Source organism: Suncus etruscus, chromosome 15, assembly GCF_024139225.1.
Source record: "Suncus etruscus isolate mSunEtr1 chromosome 15, mSunEtr1.pri.cur, whole genome shotgun sequence".
Lineage (NCBI taxonomy): Eukaryota > Metazoa > Chordata > Mammalia > Eulipotyphla > Soricidae > Suncus > Suncus etruscus.
The window spans coordinates 86,753,727-86,776,658 of NC_064862.1; the positions used below are offsets into that span (position 1 = coordinate 86,753,727).

The window sequence follows — 22,932 nt, forward strand, 5'->3', positions numbered from 1 at the left end:
TAAAGGCACCTGAGAGCAACACCCCCGCACAGCCTGGAGCCTCCACCTTCTTCTTCAGCACCTCCTGCACCCTGCCCCTTCTCGGGCCCCATACTTCCACTTCTCCCCGCCCAATCACGTAGACACACTTGGGCGTCAGGATTAAGTCCCTCTTGATGGGCTGTGGGGGAGGCAGGACCAGAAAGGATGGTGAGAGACATCTGGCTGGGAGTTGGGTGTGTGTGTTTGATGGGGTGCTTGTGAACTTGGGGGCCACAGCGCACCTGGGCACAGGTGTGAATGGGGCAAATTTACAGGTGTCTTACTTGGAGACACCCTCCCCTCGAAATGATCCCCTGTTGAAGGCCAGGAAAAGAGAGGGGTTGATTTTGGAGGTCCCAACAATAGCATAGTGGGGTGGGGGGTTTGCTTAGAAAACACACAGCCAACCTGGGTTTGAACCCTGAGCCCCAAGGAGTAATGCTTGAGGGCAAAGCTAGTAGTAAAGGCCTGAGCCACCAACCAGGGGATGGCCCAGAAATTAAAAATTAGGGGGTTACCCCTGTGTGCAGGTCTGAGTTGCTGGAAATGGGTGAAAGGGATCTGATGGATGGGTCAAGTCTGTCTGGACCACCTTAAGGCATATTTACTGAACAGGCAAGTTCATGTTTGTTGAGTGTAGATCTGTGAGCAGGTATGCCTGGCCAGAGGTTAATGTAACTGCATATTTTTGTGTTTTTTTACCTTTTTTTTTTTTTTGGTTTTTGGGCCACACCCCGGCGGTGCTCAGGGGTTACTCCTGGCTGTTTGCTCAGAAATAGCTCCCGGCAGGCGACGGGGGACCATATGGACACCGGGATTCGAACCAACCACCTTTGGTCCTGGATTGGCTGCTGCAAGGCAAACGCCGCTGTGCTATCTCTCCGGGCCCGTGTTTTTTACTTTTTTAGGCCCACACCCAGCAATGATCAGGGGTCACTCCTAGCCCTGCACTCAGGATTCATTCCTGGCAGTGTTCAGGAGGCTGGAGATCAACCCAGGTTTGCTGCCTGCAAGGTCATCTCCCTCCCTGCTGCCCCTATTGCTCCAGCCCCTGTACCTTTGCCATTGGTGAGGGTATTTCTAGGCCAAGCAGGTATATTCCTGAGGCACCAGGTGAGGGGTGTGCTAGGCCAGAGTCCAGCAACCTGGTTCTTGGCCTGTGGTCTCACCTTGAAGCGCCTGTCATACTTGGTTGACCCGAGTCAGCGAAATCCACCTCGTTCCCTCCTTGGCCAGGAACTGGCCGAAGCTCAGCCGCTCCTCCAAGCCCAGGTAGTCCCCAACAAAGTTCCGGTTGATGCTGTTACGTCCTCCGCTCCTCCTTCTTGTGCAGCAGGATGTTGGATGCTGCAGGGGGCACAGGGTGGGGGAGTGGGGGGGAACACTGTGTGTGGGGGTCCTGCTCCAGCAAGCCCATCGTTTTCTTTTTTTTTTTTTTTTTTGGTTTTTGGGCCACACCCCGGTCCGGACGCTCAAGGGGTTACTCCTGGCTATCTGCTCAGAAACAGCTCCTGGCAGTCACGGGGGACCATATGGGACACCGGATTCGAACCAACCACCTTTGGTCCTGGATTGGCTGCCTTGCAAGGCAAACGCCGCTGTGCTATCTCTCCAGGCCCAAGCCCCATCATTTTCTGCCCCCACCTTGCCCTAACCCCGTATCTGTTGCATCTCACCTTCTACCATCCCGCATTTCCTCATATTTCCGCACAGCCACATGGCGCCTCCAGGCCTTCTGGATGGTTCGAGCAAATCCATCGAACTTGCGCCTCCCCGCATTTCCTCCAGCAGGAAGAGCTGGGCAAAGGGGGGAATTGTAGGGTCTCAGCCTCTCCCAAAGATCCCTGCCACCCCCCAGCCCATTTAATTGTCATGCTTTATATTCCACTGCCAAAATATTCTTTTTTTTGTTTGTTTTTGTTTTTTGTATTTTGGGGGCCACACCCGTTTGATGCTCAGAGGTTACTCCTGGCTAAGCGCTCAGAAAATTGCCCCTGGCTTGGGGGGACCATATGGGACGCCGGGGAGATCGAACCTGGTCCTTCCTTGGCTAGCGCTTGCAAGGCAGATACCCTTACCTCTAGCGCCACCTCATCGGCCCCATATTCTTTTTTTTTTTTTTTTTTTTGGAGAGGCCACACCCAGGGCTGCTCAGGCTTACTCCTGGTTCTGCACTCAGAAATAACTCATGGCAGGCTCGGGGGGGCCATATGGGATACAGGGAATGAATGCAGGCCGGTTCTGGGTTGGTCACGTGCAAGGCAAATTCCCTACCTGCTGTGTTATCTCTCTGGCCCAATATTCTTTTTTTTTTTTTTTTTTTGGTTTTTGGGCCACACCCAGTAACGCTCAGGGGTTACTCCTGGCTATGTGCTCAGAAGTTGCTCCTGGCTTGGGGGACCATATGGGACACCGGGGGATCGAACCGCGGTCCGTCCAAGGTTAGCGCAGGCAAGGCAGGCACCTTACCTTTAGTGCCACCGCCCGGCCCCGGCCCAATATTCTTAATTCTTAATATTTGTGGGGTGATGGTGGCCAGAGTGATAGTATGGCCAAGGACAGCATTTGCCTTGTACACAACCAACCGGGTCCAATCCCCAGCATCCCATAGGGTCCCCGGAGCACCACCAGGAATGGTCCCTGAGTGTAGAGTCAGGAGTCAGCGCTGAGTCTCAACTGCTTGGCCTCAAAACAAAATCAAAAAAATTATTTTGCTTTTGGGTCACATTCAGGTGTGCACCCTGAAGAAGTGTTCGCCTGGCACATGGCAGGCCCGGGTTCAATCCCTGGCGTCCCATAGAATCCCAGAGCCCTGTCAGGACTAATCCCTGAGCACAGAGACCTGAGCACTGTTTACTGTGGCCCCTTCTTCCCAAAAAAGGGAATTAAGAAGCCTGAGTTCCCAACATGGGACTCAAAACCAAGCCTCGGCATTTTCTCCTAGAGGTAACACAGGGGCACAGGGGTCCTTGGGGGAGTGAGATTAGTCTAGCCCACCTTGGTTCTTCTGGGGGTCCCCTGTCTCCCTCTTCCCATGTCTGATCACCCCACTCTTCCTCTCTCCACACTTTCCAAATATCGGAGGCTGGTATGGGAGGAGGGTACCCTAACCGTCCAGGGTCACTGATTATGGCCTCCAAGTGTAGGACCCTCTCACCGACTCGGGGTTCTTGACGAAGACCTTTGTGCTGCCCATCTGGTACTGGTCAGGCTCCATGTTGACCGCTCGTAGCAGGTGCTGCACCCTCCCTGGCGCTCATCCCCCCCACGCCAGCGTGGCCATTGTCTCGGGGGTGAGGATGGCATACCTGGGGGCGACATCCTGGGTGTGGGAGCACCTGTGCAGGCAGGGTTGGGGGGCCTGGGGGAGTCCTGGGGTGCGGGCTCACCTCTGCAGGAACTTGGAGAACTGGCGGCGGTAGGCGAAGCCGGCGCGTCGCACACGGATGTTTTTCCTTCAGGCCCAGGTACTCTACCTGGTGCTTCACCCTGTGGGGGACCCCATTCCCATCTTAGGGGGAATACTGTGCAGCATACACCTTCCAGTGGAGAGTCTGGGTTGATGCTGGGAGCAATGGTGGGAGGTCGTCCAGTGGGTCCCAGTTTGTGTATGTGTGTTTGTATGCACATGGTTTAGAACCATACCCTTCGGTGTTCAGGGCTGACTCCTGGTTTTGTGCTCATGATTATGGGAGGAGCTTGTTGGGGCGTGGGCTTATGATTGGGGGTGCAGACTTGCTCTGAGGGCGGGGCTCCTGGCTAGGGGTGGAGCCTTGTTCTGGCTTGGGCTCAATTCCTGGCCTGGACCATTTGCTCTTGTCTGTTTTGATTTGGGGCCACAGTTGTCTGTGCTCAGGGGTCCCACCTGGTAAGGTTCCAGGGATCTATGGGGTACTAGGGATTGAACCCTGGACCAAGGCCAGTGTCTTCTTGGGGAGAAAGGATTCACCTGCTCTCCTCCCAGTCTCGGGGCTTCTTGGTCTCGTTGGGTTTGATGCAGCGGATATAGTGGGGTGTGCATTTCTTCAACGTGCCCACCAGGTCATTGGCCTGTTTCTGGAGTGGGGAGAGGCAAGTGGGGGTACAAGTGGATACAGAGATTCTGAAGGGGGGACCCAGAGACCCTAAGGGTCTCTTTGACCCTCAAACTCGCCACACACTGCCCACTTCACCCAGTATGTCCTAAGTGCTCAGAGCCCATGAGCAGAAAAGATTGACTGAGCAATTGGGGGGCATGGGCTTGGATCCATGTCTGATTGCCCTGCGGGGGGGGGGGACAGGGAGCTCTGTAGCAAAAGTGGGATGTGGGGATGTGGGATGAGCACTCCAAGGCGCTGAGCACAGACAGGACCTGCAGGAGCCCTGGGCTTCAGCACTGTTGTTGCCTGGTCCTCTGACACCTCTTTGAGTATCAGGGCTCAAGCACCAGGCGAAACTCAGTCACACAGGTAGGGAAAAACATAGGGCCAGGAAGTTTGGCTCAGTGGGCTGCACACCATAAGGGTCCCCAGTATAGAGTGAACACTAAGTACCAAGCACTACTTTGGTGGATGCCCCATTTCAACACACACACACACACACACACACACACAACACACACATGTAGGGAGGCTAAGGAAATGACCCAGAATGCTGTGTCCTGATTTTGCATGCAGGAGCTTGCATCTCATTCCCTCAGTTGCAGCTAGGAGTGACCCGAGAGTCCATTGTTCCAACCCAGACGCACCTTGATCTTGGAGCCTGCAGTGCTGGGCCGGCCCTTCTTGTCTCCATCCAACTTCTCAGGAAAGAGCATCCGGAGGAAGGCCCTGGGCACGGGGAGCGGCATGGGTGAAGGGGCTGTTTGGTCTTGGGGCAGGCCTCCCACAGCAGTGGGGTCACCCTGATGCCTGGGCCTCAGAAGGGCCAGAATGAACTCCCAGTGGTGGGACAAGAAGCAGAGAGGGTACTTTCATTTCTCTGCAATCTCCCTAGAATTAGGGTGATTTTTGGCCCATCATGAGTAGCTGATACTGGGCAGTGGATGATGGTGATGAGACTCAGAGCTACGGATGGGATGGGGCGCAGGGCCCCGAGTTTGGATCCCCGGCACCTTTTTGCATGCTGGAGCATACATCGGGAGCTCTGCTGACATTGTGAATCCGCCAGCCACAGTGCACCCTGCTGTCCATGCCAGGAACTGAAACTAGGGACCTCCCTGCATTGGGTGCCTCTACTTGGCGTCCCCCCCCCCCCCACTATCAGTTCCACTCACTGCTCACTGGACTGCATGAGCTCAATGAGGTCTGAGAAAAGTACATCCCGGTTCCTCTCGCAGAAGCCGCTGACGTCATAGGATACTAAGGGATGATGGGAAGGACAGGTATAAAGTCAAGGGGGTCAAGGAAGATTGGGGGTAATCTTTGGCACTGCAGAACTTAGTGGGGCTGCCATCCACCCTCGGGATCCTTGCAGTCTGATGTCTGCGTGAAGGTTGGGGGTGTTGGTGGGGCGAGAGGGAGAAATCAGTCCTGTCAGATTTGGGTGGGAGGTTTGCAATGGGGAGGTTCAGGTTCAGTCCCCCAGCATCACAATGATCTCTGGGAGAAATCGCCAGGAGTCACCCGCAGACCCTGAAAGCAGTTCCCGCTGGTGTGGCCCCCAAACAGAATGGGGAAGAGGGACAGAATGGTCGCACAGTGGGGAGGAACTGGCCTGGCATGCATCGGGGCCGCCGGGTTTGCTCTCCAGCACCCCCATAGACCTCACAAGTTCACCCAAAGTAATCCCTGAGCTTACTCAGGAGGGAAGCCCCCCAAATGAGAAAAGTACTAGTTCCAGGAGTGTACGTGGGCTGGGGGGAAAGAGATCCTGGGGTCACCCGTCCATTTCTGGAGAGTTCCACAACTCTACCCCAGCTCTGTCCCTGGCTCAGAGGGTCCCCAGACCCCCACCTCTCACTGGGCTTTAATACTTAACTGGGGATCCCTAGAGAAAGGGGTTTTGTTTATTCCGAGGCAGTTTGAGTGCTCCAGAATGACAATGATGAAAGTGGGTTCTTCCTTGCAAATCTTTTTTTTTTTTTTTGGTTTTGGTTTTGGTTTTTGGGCCACACCCGGCGTTGCTCAGGGGTTACTCCTGGCTGTCTGCTCAGAAATAGCTCCTGGCAGGCACGGGGGGACCATAATGGGACACCGGGATTCGAACCAACCACCTTGTGTCCTGGATCGGCTGCTTGCAAGGCAAACACCTCTGTGCTATCTCTCCGGGCCTTCCTTGCAAATCTTAACACCCCCACACCCCCCACAGCCCATTGACTCAGCTTCCCACCCCCCCAGAAGAACCAGCCGAGGCATTTTCTATGTTTTATCCCCACTTTGGCTTTGGCCTACACCTGGCAGTGCTCAGGGCTTCCTTCCTGGCTCTGCACTCGGATCACTCCTGGCAGCTAGCCTGGCCTATCCAAGAAGGCACGACCCTCCCTGCAGTGCCCGGCGTGGGCAGCAGGGGGCACAGCTCACCTTGCCCGCGTAGTGGTGGATGACGAAGCCGGCGCTCCAGCTGTTGAAGTGCTCGTGGGAGCCCACGGCCGCCTGCAGCTTCTGCAGCAGCGTCTGGTCAGCGCCGCCGCCCGTGGCGTGCATGGTAGCGCATACATCATCCAGGACGCTCATGATGCCTGGAGGGCTCTGCAGGGATGGGGGTGCGGGTATGCAAAGGAGAACTGCTGCTTAGCCCCATCCATCATGCAACCCGAACCCCCCAGAGAGCCCAGAACAGGCCATCCCAGGAGCTGTGGCTCTTCTGGAGATCTCGAGGAAGTGGGGTGGTGACCGACCCCTCACTCCAGTGAATGGGGTGGAGGGAACCCCTGCAGGGGATGTGGGGGGCAGGGAGTGGGGGTGACCTGTCAGGCAGAAGCACCCCTCTGCCCCTGCCTGCACTGGGTGCAGAAGTGAAAAGGAGGGACCAAGATAGCACATGCAGGTAGGGTGCTCGCCTTGAACCCAGGTTCAATCCCCCGACACCTTTTAGGATTTCTCCAAGCACTGCCAGGAGGGATTCCTGAGAAGTGGGGAGCCAGGAGTGACTCCTGAGCATCACCCCCAATCCCCCCAAAATGAAAAGGTGTGGCCAGAGCAATAGCACAGCCAGACAGTGTCGACCCAGGTTCTATCCCAGGCACTGCCAGAGTGATTCCTGAGCACCAGAGCTAGGAGTCAGCCCTGAGCACCGCTGGGTGTTGCCCATAAACAAACAAACAAAACAAATGAAAGGGCATGAGGCATGATGGGGTGACTGGCACATTGCACAGTCCCTGCCCACCCGCCTCTCCCTCCTAGCCAGCTCTGCCCCAGCAACTCACCAGTTTGTTTTCGATGAGGTCGCAGACGATCTTGTTGTTGAAGTACTGGATGGGTGTCCAGCGATGCCTTCCTGCACGTACTCCTCCTGCGGATGGCGAGTGGGTGGGTTGGGACTCATGGCCAAGCCCTTGATGCTTCCCCACGCCCTCAAACCCTCCTGTGCCCCCTCAGCTCTCAGCACTTAGGATAAACCCTAAATACTGCTCAAGTCTGGGTCCCAGAAGAAATGGAGACCCCCGGTGCATAACTCGCTTCCCCTCCTATTTTTGGAGGGGAGGCACACCTGGCGCTGTTCAGAGCCCGACTCCTGACAGGCTTGGGTGGTGCTGGGGTTTGAACCCAGGTTCTTGATCACAAGCAAGGTAAACCCCTTATTCATTGTTACTACTTACTTCAGCCTCTTTAGTTTCTTCCCTCCTCCCTCCTTCCCTCCCTCCCTCTCCTTCCTCCCTCCTTCCTTCCTTCCTTTCTCCCTTCCTTCCTCTCTTCCTTCCCTTCCCTTCCTTCCTTCCTTCCTTCCTTCCTTCCCTTCCTTCCTTCCTTCCTTCCTTCCTTCCTTCCTTCCTTCCTTCCTCCCTTCCTCCCCTCCCTCCCTTCCCTCCCTTCCCTCCCTCCCTCCCCTCCCTCCCTCCCTCCCTTCCTTCCTTCCTTCCTTCCTTCCTTCCTTCTTCCCTCCCTCCTCTCTTCCTTCCCTCCTCCCTCTCTCCCTCCCTTCTTTCCCTTCTTTTTTTCTTGGGCAACACCTGATGATGTTCAGGAGTAACTCCTTGGTACCCCAATAGGGTCCAACAAGCTTCACTGAGAATGACCCCTCAGCACAGTGCAAGTAGTAGCAGGTAGGGAGTTTGCCTGGCACGTGACCAAGCCGGGTTCGATCCCTGACATCCTATATGGTCCTTCCGAGCCTGCGAGAAGCCTATTTCTTTTTTTTTTCCATTTTTAATTTATTTAAGAAAATGCATTACATAATTGACATAACTGATCATAATAGGTTTGTTTTTAGGAAGACCAAAAGCAACATGATTTAAAAAACATAGGAAAATTGGGGCTGAAGAGATAGCATGGAGGTGTAGGGCGTTTGCCGTTTCATGAAGAAGGTTGATGGTTTGAATCCCTGCATCCCATATGGTCCCCTGAGCCTGCCAGGAATGATTTCTGAGCAGAGAGCTAGAGTACCCTGAGGCGCTGCTGGGGTGTGACCCAAAAACCAAAAAAAGAAAAAAAAAAAAGACTCTGGTTTCTGGGGCCAGAGAGAAAGCATGGAGTTAAGGCATTTGCTTTGCATGCAGAATGCATCCCATATGGTCCCCTGAGCCTGCCAGGAGCGATTTCGGAGCATAGAACCAGGAGGAACTCCTAAGTACTGCCGGGTGTGACACCCCCCCCCCCAAAAAGAAAATTCTGGTTTCTGTTCCAGAAACTAATTCTGAGTACAGAGTCAGGAGTAACCTCTGAGTGTCACTGGGTGTGCTCCACCCCAAAATGGAACAAAAGTGAAAGCAGTGAAACAATTGCTGAAGGAGTGAATGAAGGAAGCAGCTATTTCTCAGTTCTTGTCAAAGCTTTTTTTTTTTTTTTTTTTTTTTTTTTGTTTTTTGGGGTCACACCCGGCGGTGCTCAGGGGTTACTCCCTGGCTGTCTGCCCAGAAATAGCTCCTGGCAGGCACGGGGGGACCATATGGGACACCGGGATTCGAACCAACCACCTTAGGTCCTGGATCGGCTGCTTGCAAGGGCAAAACGCCGCTGTGCTAATCTCTCCGGGCCTTTTGTCAAAGCTTTTTTTTTTTTTTTTTTTTTTTTTTTTGTGGTTTTTGGGTCACACCCGGCAGTGCTCAGGGATTATTCCTGGCTCCAGGCTCAGAAATTGTTCCTGGCAGGCACGGGAGACCATATGGACGCCGGGATTCGAACCGATGATCTCCTGCATGAAAGGCAAACGCCTTACCTCCATGCTATCTCTCCAGCCCCATTGTCAAAGCTTTTGAGCCAGAAAACCTCTTTCAGAGGGAGCTCAGGGAACCAGAGCAATAGGACAGTAGTGAGGGTGCTTGCCTTGCATATGGCTAACCTTGTTTTGATCCCCAGAGTCCCACATTGTTGTCTGAGCAATCGTTAGGAGTAATGCCTGATGCAGGGGTGAGAATGTATCCCGAGCAATTAATATGTGTGGCACCCAAAACAAAAATAATTAATCGAGAAATGAATGAATAGAGGCCAGATAGATAAAAAGTATAGTGGGGTGGAGCATTTTGCCTGGCATGTTGGCCAGTGCAGGGTTCAATCCCTGGCAACACCCCAGATGGTCCCCTTACCTAAGCGCCACCAGTAGTGATCCCCGATGGCAGAGGTCCTCAAGCCCCAGAAACAAAGGATCTCAGAAAGAGGCAAAATCGAGTTGCATTTGGGGGATAGAGTGCAACTCTCAGCCAAAGAAGGACCAGTAGGATCCATGCGATGTTCCAAGGATGTGTTGCCGCTCGGAACCTGCCACATGTGACCCCATCGGCTGGTCACCCCACCTGGTGACCCGGGTTCGAACTTGGGTCGAGTGTAATACAAAGTCAGGGTCTTTTCTGGCTGTCCTAGTCTCCAGGCCCCTGGAAGTTGCATTTTGGGACCCCTGACCAGGTCCCAAAGAGGTGGGGGTCAGGGGAGTCGGGGGCAAGCTGAGGCCCTCGTGGTCTTTCCCTTTGAAGCCCAGCCATCCCCAAATACCTGCTCTGCCTTCAGTGTTGAGCTCGATAAAGATCTGTTTGTAGCTTCTCGTTGACGAAATTGATGCAGAATTGCTCAAAAAGCCATTTTTCTATGGAGAGGAAGAAAAGGAAGAGGAAGGAGGGGAGGGTTCTGGCTAGGTGCCCTGAGGATCACCAGGGATCCCCCCAGGAGCAGGGGCATAGAAAAGATAGAGGGGGGATGGGCTATAACACTGAAAGATCTCGAAGCCATAGATGTCCAGCACCCCCAATACTGTACTCATCCTGGGGCTTTTGCATGGCGCGGTTGATGGCCTAAGTGGAGGACAGGGCGGGGGAGATGACATCAGGCCAAACCCCCCCCCTTGAGCCGGTCTCTGAGACACCAATGTCCCCGGCTGTCCCCACTAGGAGGGGCCCAAGTACCTCTACAGTCAGGTTCTGGTCCTGGAGCGCTGCCCCACACCCCACCTCTAGCTTCCTCAGCTTTGAAATGGGCTCATGAGGCTGGAGAGAGCACAGCTGGTGTTGCATGCAGCTGACCTGGGTTCGATCCCAGCATCCTGAAAACCCCCTTCTCTCCCATGTACCTACTAGGCATGATTCTTGAGCAGAGCCAGGAGTAAACCCTGAGCACTGCCAGGTGTGGCCCCCAAAGCAAAATAAAATAAAATGGCTCATATGAGGGCCAGAGAAAGTGGTTACGATTCTTTGCCTTACAAACAAATGACCCAGGTTTGATCCCGGGGTATCCCATATTGTCTCCCAAGTCTTTCCACTCAGTGATCTAAAGTATTCCCTGAGTATTGTTGGGTGTGCTCCCCAAAAGCCCCCAAAATGGTTTTTTCTTTTTTTGGCTTTGAACCACAATATGAGGGCTTGGTTCAATCCCTGCACCTCCCATCTGGCCTGTCACTCACAGCTGCACATTTTTGCTCCCCGCTGGCATGGTTTGAGGGTGGCTGCCTCTCCCCCCACGTCCCTTCATTTTTTTTTTTTTTTGGTTTTGGTTTTTTGGGCCACAGCCCAAGCGATGCTCAGGGAGTTACTTCTGGCTGTCTGCTCAGGAATAGCTCCTGCAGGCACGGGGGACCATATGGGACACCGATTTGAACCAACCACCTTTGGTCCTGGATTCGGCTGCTTGCAAGGCAAAACGCCGCTGTGCTATCTCTGCGGGCCCCCACAGTCCCTTCTAGGTCTGGGTCTTCTGAGTCTCTTCCCAGGCCCACCAATCACCTCCACCAGGAAGTCAAAGAGCCGGGCGTAGAGCCCCTTGGCCAGGGCGTCGCGGGTGTAGGCCGCCTGTTCCACGTTCAAGGTGACATCGATGGACCCTCGGCTGCGGCCGCCCCAGCGACTGTCCATCTTGCGGCTGGTCAGCTTCTCCTGCAGCCGCCCCGCTGTCAATGCCCAGCAGGTAGGGCGGGAAGGCCCAGGGACTGGGGGGTGGGGCACAGGGTGGAAAAGGGAGCAGCATATTGGGCACCTGGGGCTCAGGCTACAATTGACTGTCCCCCCACTTGGCCTTGGGACATGCTATGCCTGGGTGGGGAGTCTCATATGCAAGGGCCAGACTGGGAAGAAGTAGATCAGGGCTCTGCATGCAAGATCACAACGCATGAAAGTTCGGATCGCGAGCGCACACAGTTGCAAGGCACATGGGGGAACGCTCGTGGACTTGGACCCACGGCAAGAAGATTTGGTCGTGCACGCACAAGGTTCTCCCAAGCAAGCCTATATGCCCTCCTGGGGATTCTGGACCCCCTTCTGCAACCCCACACTCACGGTCCCGTACTTCTTCCACCCCGGGCATAGTTTCCCGTCCTCGCGGAAGCTGAATGTTATCCAGGTGCAGAATCCCCGCCACGAGATGCGAGCACCAGTTGCTGCACATTGGGTGGAATCCCGATGATCTGCATGGCGTTCTGGGGGGGGAAGGATGACGGACAGGGGCAGATGCTGAACCTCACACCCACAGCTGGACAGTCTCCTGGCCACCTCACCCCTTAGGGCACAGAGGCCAGGGGATCTGGCCTACTGCCCTCCTTTTTTGGAGAGGGGCCCACCTTGGGTGGGACCCACAGTGATGAGGCTTGAATCTTAGGCACCCAAATTCAAAGCTCTTTGCTCCAGCCCTTCGAGCTAGCGCCTGATCCTCGCCTCTTCTTTACACCTGCTTGTTCTGGGAGACAGAGGGGCAAGTCCCTGCACCTCTCTGAGCCTCAGTTTTCCTTTTTTTTTTTGGGGGGGAGGGGTACGCCTGGCGATGCTCCTGGCTCTGCACTCAGGACCTCTTTCTGGCTGGGCTCAGAATCGTAGGGGGTGTCTGGGATTGAACTTGGGCCGGTTGCATACAAGCCAAGCTCTCTCCCTGCTGAACTCATCTCTTTTTGTTTTGTTTTTGTTTTTGAGCCACATCCCAGCGGTGCTCAGGGGTTACTTCCTGGCTGTCTGCTCAGAAATAGCTCCTGTCAGGCTATATACGGGGGGACCATAAGGGAAACCAGGATTCGAACCAAACCACCTTGGTCCTGGATTGGCTGCTTGCAAGGCAAACGCCGCTGTGCTATCTCTCCAGGCCCCTGAACTCTCTTTTGGAACCCCAGAACCTCAGTTTCCCTGCTTTGCAGCTGGAGAGGGTTGGGGCTCGTAGCAGAGGGGTCCCAGCTGGTAGCTTGGTGCTCACCATTGTCTCCTGGAAGGTCGCTTTTGTCATCCGTGCCATCCAACCTTGTACGTGTCCGATTGGTTGAGGTAGTAATAGTAGTCAGGGTCATGAGGTCCCAGGTTCTGGCGCTGCTCCGGGGTCGCGCCATCCAGCAGCTGTGGGATATGTGGCACCTTGCTTATGTTTGCCCCCCAGCACTGGGGAACCCCAGCCCCTTGAGGGTTCCAGGGTCCCCCCAGCCCCACCGGGCCCTGTGCTGGCACCTGGTAATAGATGTGGAAGTTCCTCTCGTTCTCGTTCTGCATGACCACACGGGATTTTCTCCAGCAAGAAGTTGGACGATCTTCCGCCATCACCGGCTCCCCGCCACGGGCTGAACCTGGATCTCAAAGTATTTGCCCTAAACCCCAGAGCACAGATCAGCCCCCGACACTGGCCCCTGCTGGCCCCCAGAGGTTTTATTTTTGTTTTGTTTTGGGGCCACACCCGGCAGTGCTCAGGGGGTTACTCCTGGCAGGCTCAGGGGACCATATGGAGATGCCGGGGATGAAACTGGGTAGGCTGCATGCAAGGGGTTGAAACTGGGGTATGCAGCATGCAAGGCAAATGCCCTACCGCTGTGCTATGGCTCCGGCCCTCTTGTTTTATCTTTTGGGCTCCACACCTATCCGGCAGTGCCTCAGGGATCACTCCTGGTTGCTCAGGAAACCTAATGAGGTGCAAGGGATTTAAGCCTGTCTAGGATACATTTGAGATAATTACCTTCTTCAGAGTAGTCTTTCAAGCTAGATCCATTTGTTCATCTATTCATTCATCCCTTCCTTCCTTCCTTCCTTCCTTCCTTCCTTCCTTCCTTTCCATTCCTTTCCTTCCTTCCTTCCTTCCTTCCGTCCTTCCTTCTTTCTTTTTTTGGTTTTTGGGCCAACACCCATTTGATGCTCAGGGATTACTCCTTGGCTATGTGCTCAGAAATCGCTCCTGGCTTGGGGGGGACCATATGGGACACCGAGGGATCCAACCGTGGTCCGTCCTACGTTAGCGCTTGCAAGGCAGACACCTTACCTCTAGCACCACCTCTCTGGTCCCGTCTTTCTCTTTCTTTCTTTCTTTCTTTCTTTCTTTCTTTCTTTCTTTCTTTCTTTCTTTCTTTCTTTCTTTCTTTCTTCTTCTTTTCTTCTTCTTTCTTTCTTTTCTTTCTTTCTTTCTTTCTTTCTTTTCTTTCTTTCTTTCTTTCTTCCTTCCTTTCTTCCTTCCTTCCTTCCTTCCTTCCTTCCTTCCTTCCTTCCTTCCTTCCTTCCTTCCTTCCTTCCTTCCTTCCTTCCTTCTTTTTTTTTTTTTGGTTTTTCAGGTCACACCCATTTTGACACTCAGGGGTTACTCCTGGCTAAGCTCTCAGAAATTGCCCCTGACTTGGGGGGACCATATGGGACGCCAGGGGATCGAACCGCGGTCGCGATCTTTCCTTGGCTAGCGCTTACAAGGCAGACACCTTACCTCTAGCGCCACCTCGCCGGCCCCATCTTTCTTTCTTTCTTTCTTTCTTTCTTTCTTTCTTTCTTTCTTTCTTTCTCTTTCTTTCTTTTCTTTCTTTCTTTTTCTTTCTTTCTTTCTTTTATCTTTCTTTCTTTCTTTCTCTTTCTTCTTCTTTCTTTCTTCTTCTTCTTTCTTTCTTTCATTCTTTCCTTCCTTCCTTCCTTCCTTCCTTCCTTCCTTCCTCCTTCCTTCCTTCCTCTTTTTTTTTTGGTTTTTCAGGTCACACCCATTTTGACACTCAGGGGTTACTCCTGGCTAAGCTCTCACAAATTGCCCCTGGCTTGGGGGGACCATATGGGACGCCAGGGGATCGAACCGCGGTCGCGATCTTTCCTTGGCTAGCACTTACAAGGCAGACACCTTACCTCTAGCGCCACCTCGCCAGCCCCATCTTTCTTTCTTTCTTATCTTTCTTCTTTCTTATCTTTCTTTCTTCTCTTTTCTTTCTTTCTTTCTTTCTACTTCTTTCTTTCTTTTCTTTCTTTCTTTCTTTCTTTTCTTTCTCTTTCTTTCTTTCTTTCTTTCTTTCTTCTTCCTTCCTTTCTCTCTCTTTTCTTTTCTTTCTTCTTTCTTTTTCTTTTTATTTTCTTTTTGGTTTTTTTGGGCTACACCCGGCGGTGCTCAGGGGTTACTCCTGGCTATCTGCTCAGAAATAGCTCCTGGTAGGCTCGGGGGACCATATGGGATGCCGGGATTCGAACCAACCACCTTAGGTTCTGGTAGGCTGCTTGCAAGGCAAAAGCCACTGTGCTATCTCTCTGGCCCCAGATGGAGATATTTTTAAAAATAAAATAAAATAGACCGCCCCAAATTTTGTTTATTTGTTTTTGGGATTTTTTTTGGCCATATCCTCTGCCATGCTCAAGGGACACTATGGGATGCTGGAGACTGAACCTGAGAGGCAAGTGCCCTCCCTGCCATTCTATCTCTCTAGCCTCCAGGAACAAACTCTTAAAAGACACAAATCTTTTAAATGATTCTCTTTTCAATCGACGCCAGCACCTTAAGTGACACCAAGAGGCGGCTTGAGAACTATTCCCTGGAGGAAGGAAGGAAGCCAGAAGAAAAACTGGGAACTGGAATGTGAGTAGGAAAGTATGTTGCCTGTTTGCTACCTGGGGTGGGGGGGTTTCCTTTAAAATGTCGCACAAACATGCAAGACATGTTGCTCTTGGGGAGAACAGGACTCTTTTGCTTGCAGATCAGAAACAGGAAGTGAGTCTCCCAACCTTTTTTATGTGTAGTTGGACTACAGTTTTGTGTGTGTGTGTGTGTGTGTGTGTGTGTGTGTGTGTGTGTGTATGAGTGAGAGAGAGACAGACTCACAAATCGGCTAGAATTGTTGTTGCGCACAGTCTTGGCGTTGCCGAAGGCCTCGAGCAGAGGGTTGGATTGCAAGATGACATCTTTCACATTCTGGGGGCAGCGCAGGTGGGGATAGGAAGAATTCAGGGGTGGTGATGAACTTCCGGGCATCACCTGGGGGAAGACCCAGCCCGGCCCGTTCTCGTCTCACCTGGACCTTCTCACCTCCGCCAGACACCTTGGAAATGTAGCCCATAATGTACTTGGCAGCCACCGTCTTGCCAGCTCCACTCTCTCCACTGTGGGGGGTGGGCACGAGGGGATGGTTGGGTGAACAGCCAGGGGTGGAGAGGTAGAGGGAAATGCTCTTTCTAGGCCCTGATCATTGCATTCATTCATATTCATTCATTCATTCATCCATTCAGTCATTTGCTCTTTCAGTACCTCCTATGTACCAGACACTCTTGGAGGTACTGGGAATTCAGAGAGAATGAGGCAATAAAGACAATCTCTAATTTCCGACCTTGATATTCAGAGGGTGGATGAAGACTGAAACAAATACCATAGAGGGCCAATGAGAGTATTGCGGGACGGGCTCTTGCCTTGCACATGACTGCCCCGGATTCAATCCTCGCATCCCAGGGCCCCCTGAGCCCTGCCAGGAATTATTCCATGAGCACAGAGACAGGAATAAGCCCATAGAACTTCCAGGTGTACTCACTCCCCCCCCCCCCCCAAAAAAAAAGAAAATGGCTCAGACAGGGTAACAAGGAAAGAAACATTGAACTGGGGCCCGAAGGGGTGGCCAGGCTGTGTTTGCATCGAATTTTAGGCAAGAGCCAGAGAGATGGTTCAAGAGCAGGCTTTGTGAGCAGATCCCCCAGAAGTTAGCTGGTTGTTTATTTGTTTTGGGACCACACCTGTCGATGCTCAGGACTTACTTCTGTTTCTTTGTTCAGGGATCACTCCTGAACGGTGCACACAGAACCCTTTGGAGTGTCCTAATCAAACCCGTGTCAGGCATGTGCGTAGCCACCTCCTCCCAATGTACTATCATCCCAGCCCCTGATACCCGAGTTTGATACTCCCTAGCACTGCCAGCAGTGTCTTCCAAACACTGCAGATGTGGGATGTGACTCCCCAACAAAACAGACATCTCTAGAGACATCTATCTGGGCTTGGGGGATGAGGTTAGGATTTGGAGGGTTGTCTGGCTGGCCCCATCTCTTACCTGATGATGACGCACTGGTTTTCACAGTCAATAAGCATGTTGCGGTACATGTTGTCGGTGAGGGCATAGATGTGGGGGGGATTTTCATACTGGGCCTGAGGTAAAGAGGACAGCAGTTCTCATTCCTTGGCTCGGGTATCCTGGGGGTAATGACTCTGCCCAACCTGGGAGGACCCAGTCTCACCGCGCCCTGGTAGAGGTCAATCTCACGATCGGTGAAGTAGGGCATTTGCTTGAAGGGGTTCACGGAGATGAGCACGGAGCCAATGTAGGTCTGGGTGATGAGGTGGTTAAGGACCATGCAGGATCTTGGCTGGCTTTGCCCTTCACCGATGCCTGGCCCCTCTTTTTTGGGGAGGAACTATACCCATCAAGGCTTAGGGTTTACTCTGTGCTCAAGGATCCCTCCTGGCTAGGTTGGGGGATCATATGGGGTATTGAGGTATGAGCTTGCGTGCAAGGCAGCTGCCCATGCACTGCCCTATTGCACAGGTCTGCCCACTTATCTTGTTCCATGAAGCCATTCCAAGCCTCATAATTGTGATGATGGATTGGTGAGTTTTTTTTTTTTTTTCGGGCCACACCCGTTAGATGCTCAGGGGTTACTCCTGGCTACGCGCTCAGAAGTTGCCCCTGGCTTGGGGGGACCATATGGGACACCGGGGGATCGAACCGTGGTCCTTTCCTTGGCTAGCGCTTGCAAGGCAGACACCTTACCTCTAGCGCCAACTCGCCGGCCCCGAGTTTTTTTTTTTGTTTTTTTTAATTCTTATCTTGGGTACTAGGGGACGCTAGAGTTCAAGAGTCCTTTGGTAGCAGGTATTGACCCTTATGCCCTGTGCTTTTCTGGAAAGTGCTCCAACCCCTTGAGACTGTCTGCCTGGCCCAACATAGAGACATGGATAGGTGGAAAAAGGGACTGAGGGGCCTTAGAGAAAGCACTGGGGAGAAGGCACTTGCCTTGCCCGAGGCTGAGTCTGCTTTGATCCCTGCCACTCTACAGTCCCCAAGCATCACCAAGTGTGACCCTGGAACATCACAAGGTGGATTCTGGGGTGATGCGGAATCTGAGCATCACTGCACCATCAGGCTCTGGCATTGAGCCACCAGCCTCTTGGCTCAGACTCTGCAAGACTGAGCACTGCTAAGGAGCCCCCTACCCCCCCAACCCTAAAACAAAAACTTGGGATTAGAAAAATAGGAGAGGGGAGAAGATGCTTGCCTTGCACACGGCAGACCTGGATTAGATCCCCAGCATCCCATAGAAATGACCCCCACCAGGAATGATTCCTGAGCACAGAGCCAGGAGTCAGCCCTGAGCATCTCCAGGTGTGACCCCCAAAGCCAAACCAATCGAACAAACTGGGGCTCAGTCTGGGATAGGCAGAAATGGACCAATCCCTCTGGGACGGGGAACCTGCCTCCCAGAGAGGCAGCTAGGGGATCAGTCTCCCCCACACTCCCCAGCGCAGGGTACAAAGATGTAGTCGTCCATGAAGCGTTTGCGTAGGTTCCCCACAATGGCATCCTCCGAGATCTGCGGTAGCAACACCATGTCGTCCACTCCGCTCTGCTTCACGTTGTGGCTCTGCCAGTGGAATCGCTCCTTGCTGCCCTGGGAGTGGACACAGGTGATGGTGAGGGTGGCGACACCCCATGAACCCACAGAGAGCCTCCCCACCCCAGCCAGCTTTCCTTTCTTCTATCTACTGTCACTGATGGGATCTATGAGATTTATCCTCCAGGAAACCTTCCTGGATTTCTCCTTTCTTAGCCAGACTGAACCCAGCCAGGGCATTAATCTTTCACACACCAGTTCTCTCTGGGTTGCTTTGCCTACATGGCAGGGATTGGGATCAGGGGAGTGAAGGGGAGTAGGTGTGAGGACCCTGCATCTGAGGAACTCCCACCCAGAGGAGGTTCTGTTCCAGGAAGCCTCTGACACACACCCAGACCTGGGACATGAGAATTGGTGCTGATTGTCAGCTGCAAGAAGAGGACCTGGAGTGACCATGGTCAAGGGAGAGCAAACCCCAATTAGAGGCCCCAGGGATGGTGCAGTTAAGACGCCTGGCATGCAGCCAACCCACCACCAGGGGGTGTTTCTAAGCTTGGAGCCAGGAGCAAGACCTAGGCAACTCCTGTGCTGTCCAAAAAATGAACATCACCAACCAACCAACCAACCATCCATTCATCCATTCATCAGCCATCTTTCCACCCTCTGTGTTCATATGTTCGTCGGTCTGTGTGTCTATCTACCCATCCAACCATCTACTTTTCCATCAGCTGTTCACCCATCATTCGTCCATCCATCAATCCACCTACCCATCCATCCTTCCACCCACCGACTATCCAACTGTCCCATTAATTTATCCACCTACTGATTCATCCATCCATCTATCCATCCATCAGCACACCCACTTAACCCATCCAGCCATCATCCTTCCCACAAACCACCTATTCATTCTTTGATCTCTGTTCATCAGCTTAATTATCTGTCCATCCATTCATCTGTCCCTGTCTGTCCATCATCCTTCCACCCACTCATCATCCATTTATCCATCCATCCATGCATCCATCCATCTACCCACCCACCATCCACCCATTATCTCCATTTGTCCATCTGTCCATCCATACATTCATCCATCCATTCACCCACCCACCTACCCAACTGTCCATCATTCTATCCATTTACTCATCACCTCATCCATTCATTCGTCCATCCATCCCACCTACCCATACTTTCATCTTTCTGTCCATCTGCTTATTTATCAGTCCAGTTATCCATCTGTCCCTCTGTCCAGCCACCATTCCACCCACTCATCATCCATCTATCCACACATCTACCCAATTATCCATCTATCCATCCATCCATCCATCCATCCATCCATCCATCCATCCATCCATCCATATGTTCTTCCACCCACCAATCCATCTCATAGTGACCTCCCAAGTTCCTACACTGAGCAGTAACTCAGCTGTGGGGATGTGGGGTATGTGTGTCCTAGAACACCCCCAGCATCGCTCCACACATGTAGGCACTGCTCCATCCCTTTGAGCTGAGAGACCTGCTCTCCTGGTCTTACCATGTTACCTTTCAAAATCATTTTGGTTTTGTTTAGGGGCCACACCCAGAGGTGCTCAGGACTGATTACTGTTTCTGCCTTCAGATGTCACTCATGGCAGTGCTTGGGGACTCTAGGGCCAGGGGTATGTCTAGCATGGTGTGGCCATGTTCAAGGCAAGTGCCCTATCTGGTTTTTTTTGTTTGTTTGTTTGTTTGGTTGGTTGTTTTGTTTTGTTTTTGGGTCATACCCAGCAGTGCTCAGGGGTTCCTCTTGGCTCTACACTCAGAAATCTCTCCTGGCAGGCTCAGGGGACTATATGGGATGCCAGGATTCGAACCACCGACCTTCTGCATATGAGGCGAACGCCTTACCTCCATGCTATCTCTCCGGCCCCAAGTGCCCTATCTTGTACTATCTCTGCACCCACCTATTCATCTTCCCTACCACTCTCATTAATCTTTCCTTAGTAATGTCAACATACTCTTTTATTTTTTAATAAGAGGCTTCATATTGTAATTGCACTCCACCTGTCTTGCCAATGAGAAATAGTTGGCACCAAGTCTGTGTTAACAAGGCTGTGAAATACGGTAGCTGTTCCTGTATTTGGCCTCATTTCCCCGGATGCCTTTGTGGGCCAAGGTCAGTGCTAGGATCCGGTTCCTTTCGCAGAAGAGAGAACTAGGCCAGCATAGAGTGGTTATATATTTTCTCTTCCACCATACAGCAGGAAGGGAGCACTCGGAAGCACTCCTTATGGGAGCTGCAGGGTCCTCAGCTCAGTCTGGGTCACATGGAGCCTTGGGGGGATAGTAGGGAGGTAGAAGACAGGTAGATCCTGTCCAAGGTTTCTCCTTAGAGATAAACCCAGGTGCCTACCTCCCACCCCAGCTTTTCTAGGCCTCTAGGACTGAGCTGTTCTCAAGGCAGTGGCTTGGGGCACCCTTATCCCCAAAGAGCCCCAGACTCAGTTCCTCTTTCTGCTTCTCCTCCGCTTCCCCTCCTCATTGACCACCCGGCATTTCTGTTCCTTCTGGGCCCCACCCCCAGGGCCCCAGGAATCCGGGGGGAGGCTCCTAAATCACTCCCAGCCTCGAGATCACAGAGCTGTGGGGTGCTGGCGTAGGACCAAGTGACTTCACTCTAGTATGTGTATGGGAATTTTTTTGCTGAGTCCCATGTGGATATTTATAACATCACTGCCATAGTCAGAAGACCACAGGCGGGGCTGGGTTGCTGCTGGAAGCATCTGGACCAGTCTGGCCTGCACCAGGGCCAGATCCCATGATTTCTCATCATGCACTGGGACCAGACTCCATGACTTCCTATTACACAGTGGAGACTGCCATGATTTCAGATCTTGCCTTGAGACCAACTCCCCCATGGTTTCCCATCATGCACTGGGACCAGACCTCCATGGCTTCCCATCATGCACTGGGACCAGACCCCATGGTTTCCCATCCTGCCATGTGCTAAGGCCACACCTCATGATTTCTGGGTCCTTCTGACAGCTCACCCCTGCTCTACGGGGAACCTGGTGCGATATCAATTGTGATTTCAGGTCTGGATGTCCAACTGGGCAGGGGCCCGGAGAGCACATCTCCATCAGTTTGCTTTATATGTGGATTTCATTCATTTTCATTTCCATTTGCAACCAGTGGTGCTCAGGGCTGACTCCTGACTCTGAGCTCAGGGATCAATCCTGGGGGTGCTTGGGGGACTCTATGGGATGCCAAGGACCGAACCTGGGTCAGTTGAATGCAAGGCAAATGACTTCCACATGTACTATCCCTCCTGCCCTCTACATTTTACATTGTAAAAACCTTCTTTGTTTTATATTTTGAGCCGTATCCATCTAGTGTGGCTCAGAGTATCTCTTAGCTCAGGGGACCCACAGGGAAAGCCTGCCACACCTCCAGCCCTAAGACAGATTTTCAAATCTATCTCCTGTTGGGAGGGGACCAGAGTCTTTCCAGTGAGAAAGGCACTTGTCTTGCATTGCAGCTGACCCAGGTTCAGTCTCCAGCATCCCATAGGAATAATCCCTGAACATTGCTGGGTGTAACCTCCTCCCAAAAGAATGCCTCTCCTACATGGATATTTTTTGGCAAGGGGGCAGGCAGTGGATGAAAAAATATAGAGATGGGGGGAAGTATTGGAGGATATCAGGAAATTGCAGGGGGGTGAACCCCAAGAATGTGAAGGGACTGGTCAAAGTTCTTGAGTGAAGGAAGAGTGGAAGTACCCCCTTTCCTGGTCACGGCTGTCCCTTTCTTAGGGTGCCCATCCCCCTGGATCAAGCTGAAATTGTTTGTCCCTCAGTCCCTTCCGTTTTGGGGGCACAACAAAGAGACCGTGGTCACTGCTGACCACAAGGCAAGGATGACTCAACCTCCCCAGCTCTTGTGAAAAGCAGTCAGGGCTCAGAGTGGGGAAGCAGATGGGGCATCGAACCTCATCCCTACAGACTCCCCACTCCCTACAGGCAAGGGGTCCAGGGAGAGTGGGGTTCCTTGCTACCAAAGGAAGGAGGGTTAGAACTCTAGAGGTAATGTAACTTCCTGAGCCCCTCATCTATTATGGGGGAACTGTGCACCGCACAAGGAACTGTAGGTCCATACTGGAAGATGTCTAGGGGTGGTCAGGGAGAGCTTCCTGGAGGAGGCAGGCTTGCCACATCAATTTCCAGTCTAGTTGTGGAGCCAGTGTGTATATTGGGGTGTGTGTACTAAGGTTCATTACAGGCACCATATGGATCCCCAAAAAGTGCAGCCGTGGGGGCCTACAATACCCCTGGAGTGGCCTGGGGGATCCCCAACACAAAATGAGATCCCACATGGCCCACATCCTCAAGCCCTCATTTTGAACTGTGGTTCTGATTGGCTAAGAGTCACCATCCAACCCCAAAATAGTGTGACCAATGGGGCCAGAGCAATATACAGACAGGATGGTGCCTGCTGGCATGAGGCCCACTTGGATTTGATCCTCAGCACCTCGTAGGGTCCCTGAGCACTGCCAAAAGTCATCCCTTACCTCAGAACCAGGAGTCAGCCCTGAGCAT

General features: G+C 52.8%; 1 protein-coding gene across 1 annotated transcript in view; it reads right to left on the reverse strand.

Moving 5' to 3' along the window:
* The window catches only part of MYO1F (myosin IF), a 29,579-nt gene that overhangs the window by 2,876 nt on the left and 3,771 nt on the right, over positions 1-22,932 (reverse strand). The window contains 36 exon segments of the mRNA XM_049789414.1: positions 8-160; positions 1,191-1,247; positions 1,249-1,329; positions 1,331-1,368; positions 1,705-1,792; positions 1,795-1,818; positions 3,179-3,265; positions 3,268-3,303; positions 3,305-3,329; positions 3,411-3,472; positions 3,474-3,510; positions 3,971-4,077; positions 4,748-4,829; positions 5,276-5,360; positions 6,515-6,689; positions 7,367-7,431; positions 7,434-7,452; positions 10,086-10,103; positions 10,105-10,122; positions 10,124-10,176; positions 10,299-10,335; positions 10,337-10,381; positions 11,306-11,467; positions 11,469-11,508; positions 11,851-11,942; positions 11,944-11,994; positions 12,745-12,795; positions 12,797-12,892; positions 13,001-13,057; positions 13,059-13,115; positions 13,117-13,137; positions 15,597-15,686; positions 15,787-15,874; positions 16,807-16,901; positions 16,991-17,080; positions 18,284-18,421. Coding sequence (XP_049645371.1) covers positions 8-160; positions 1,191-1,247; positions 1,249-1,329; positions 1,331-1,368; positions 1,705-1,792; positions 1,795-1,818; positions 3,179-3,265; positions 3,268-3,303; positions 3,305-3,329; positions 3,411-3,472; positions 3,474-3,510; positions 3,971-4,077; positions 4,748-4,829; positions 5,276-5,360; positions 6,515-6,689; positions 7,367-7,431; positions 7,434-7,452; positions 10,086-10,103; positions 10,105-10,122; positions 10,124-10,176; positions 10,299-10,335; positions 10,337-10,381; positions 11,306-11,467; positions 11,469-11,508; positions 11,851-11,942; positions 11,944-11,994; positions 12,745-12,795; positions 12,797-12,892; positions 13,001-13,057; positions 13,059-13,115; positions 13,117-13,137; positions 15,597-15,686; positions 15,787-15,874; positions 16,807-16,901; positions 16,991-17,080; positions 18,284-18,421 — 2,520 coding nt within the window.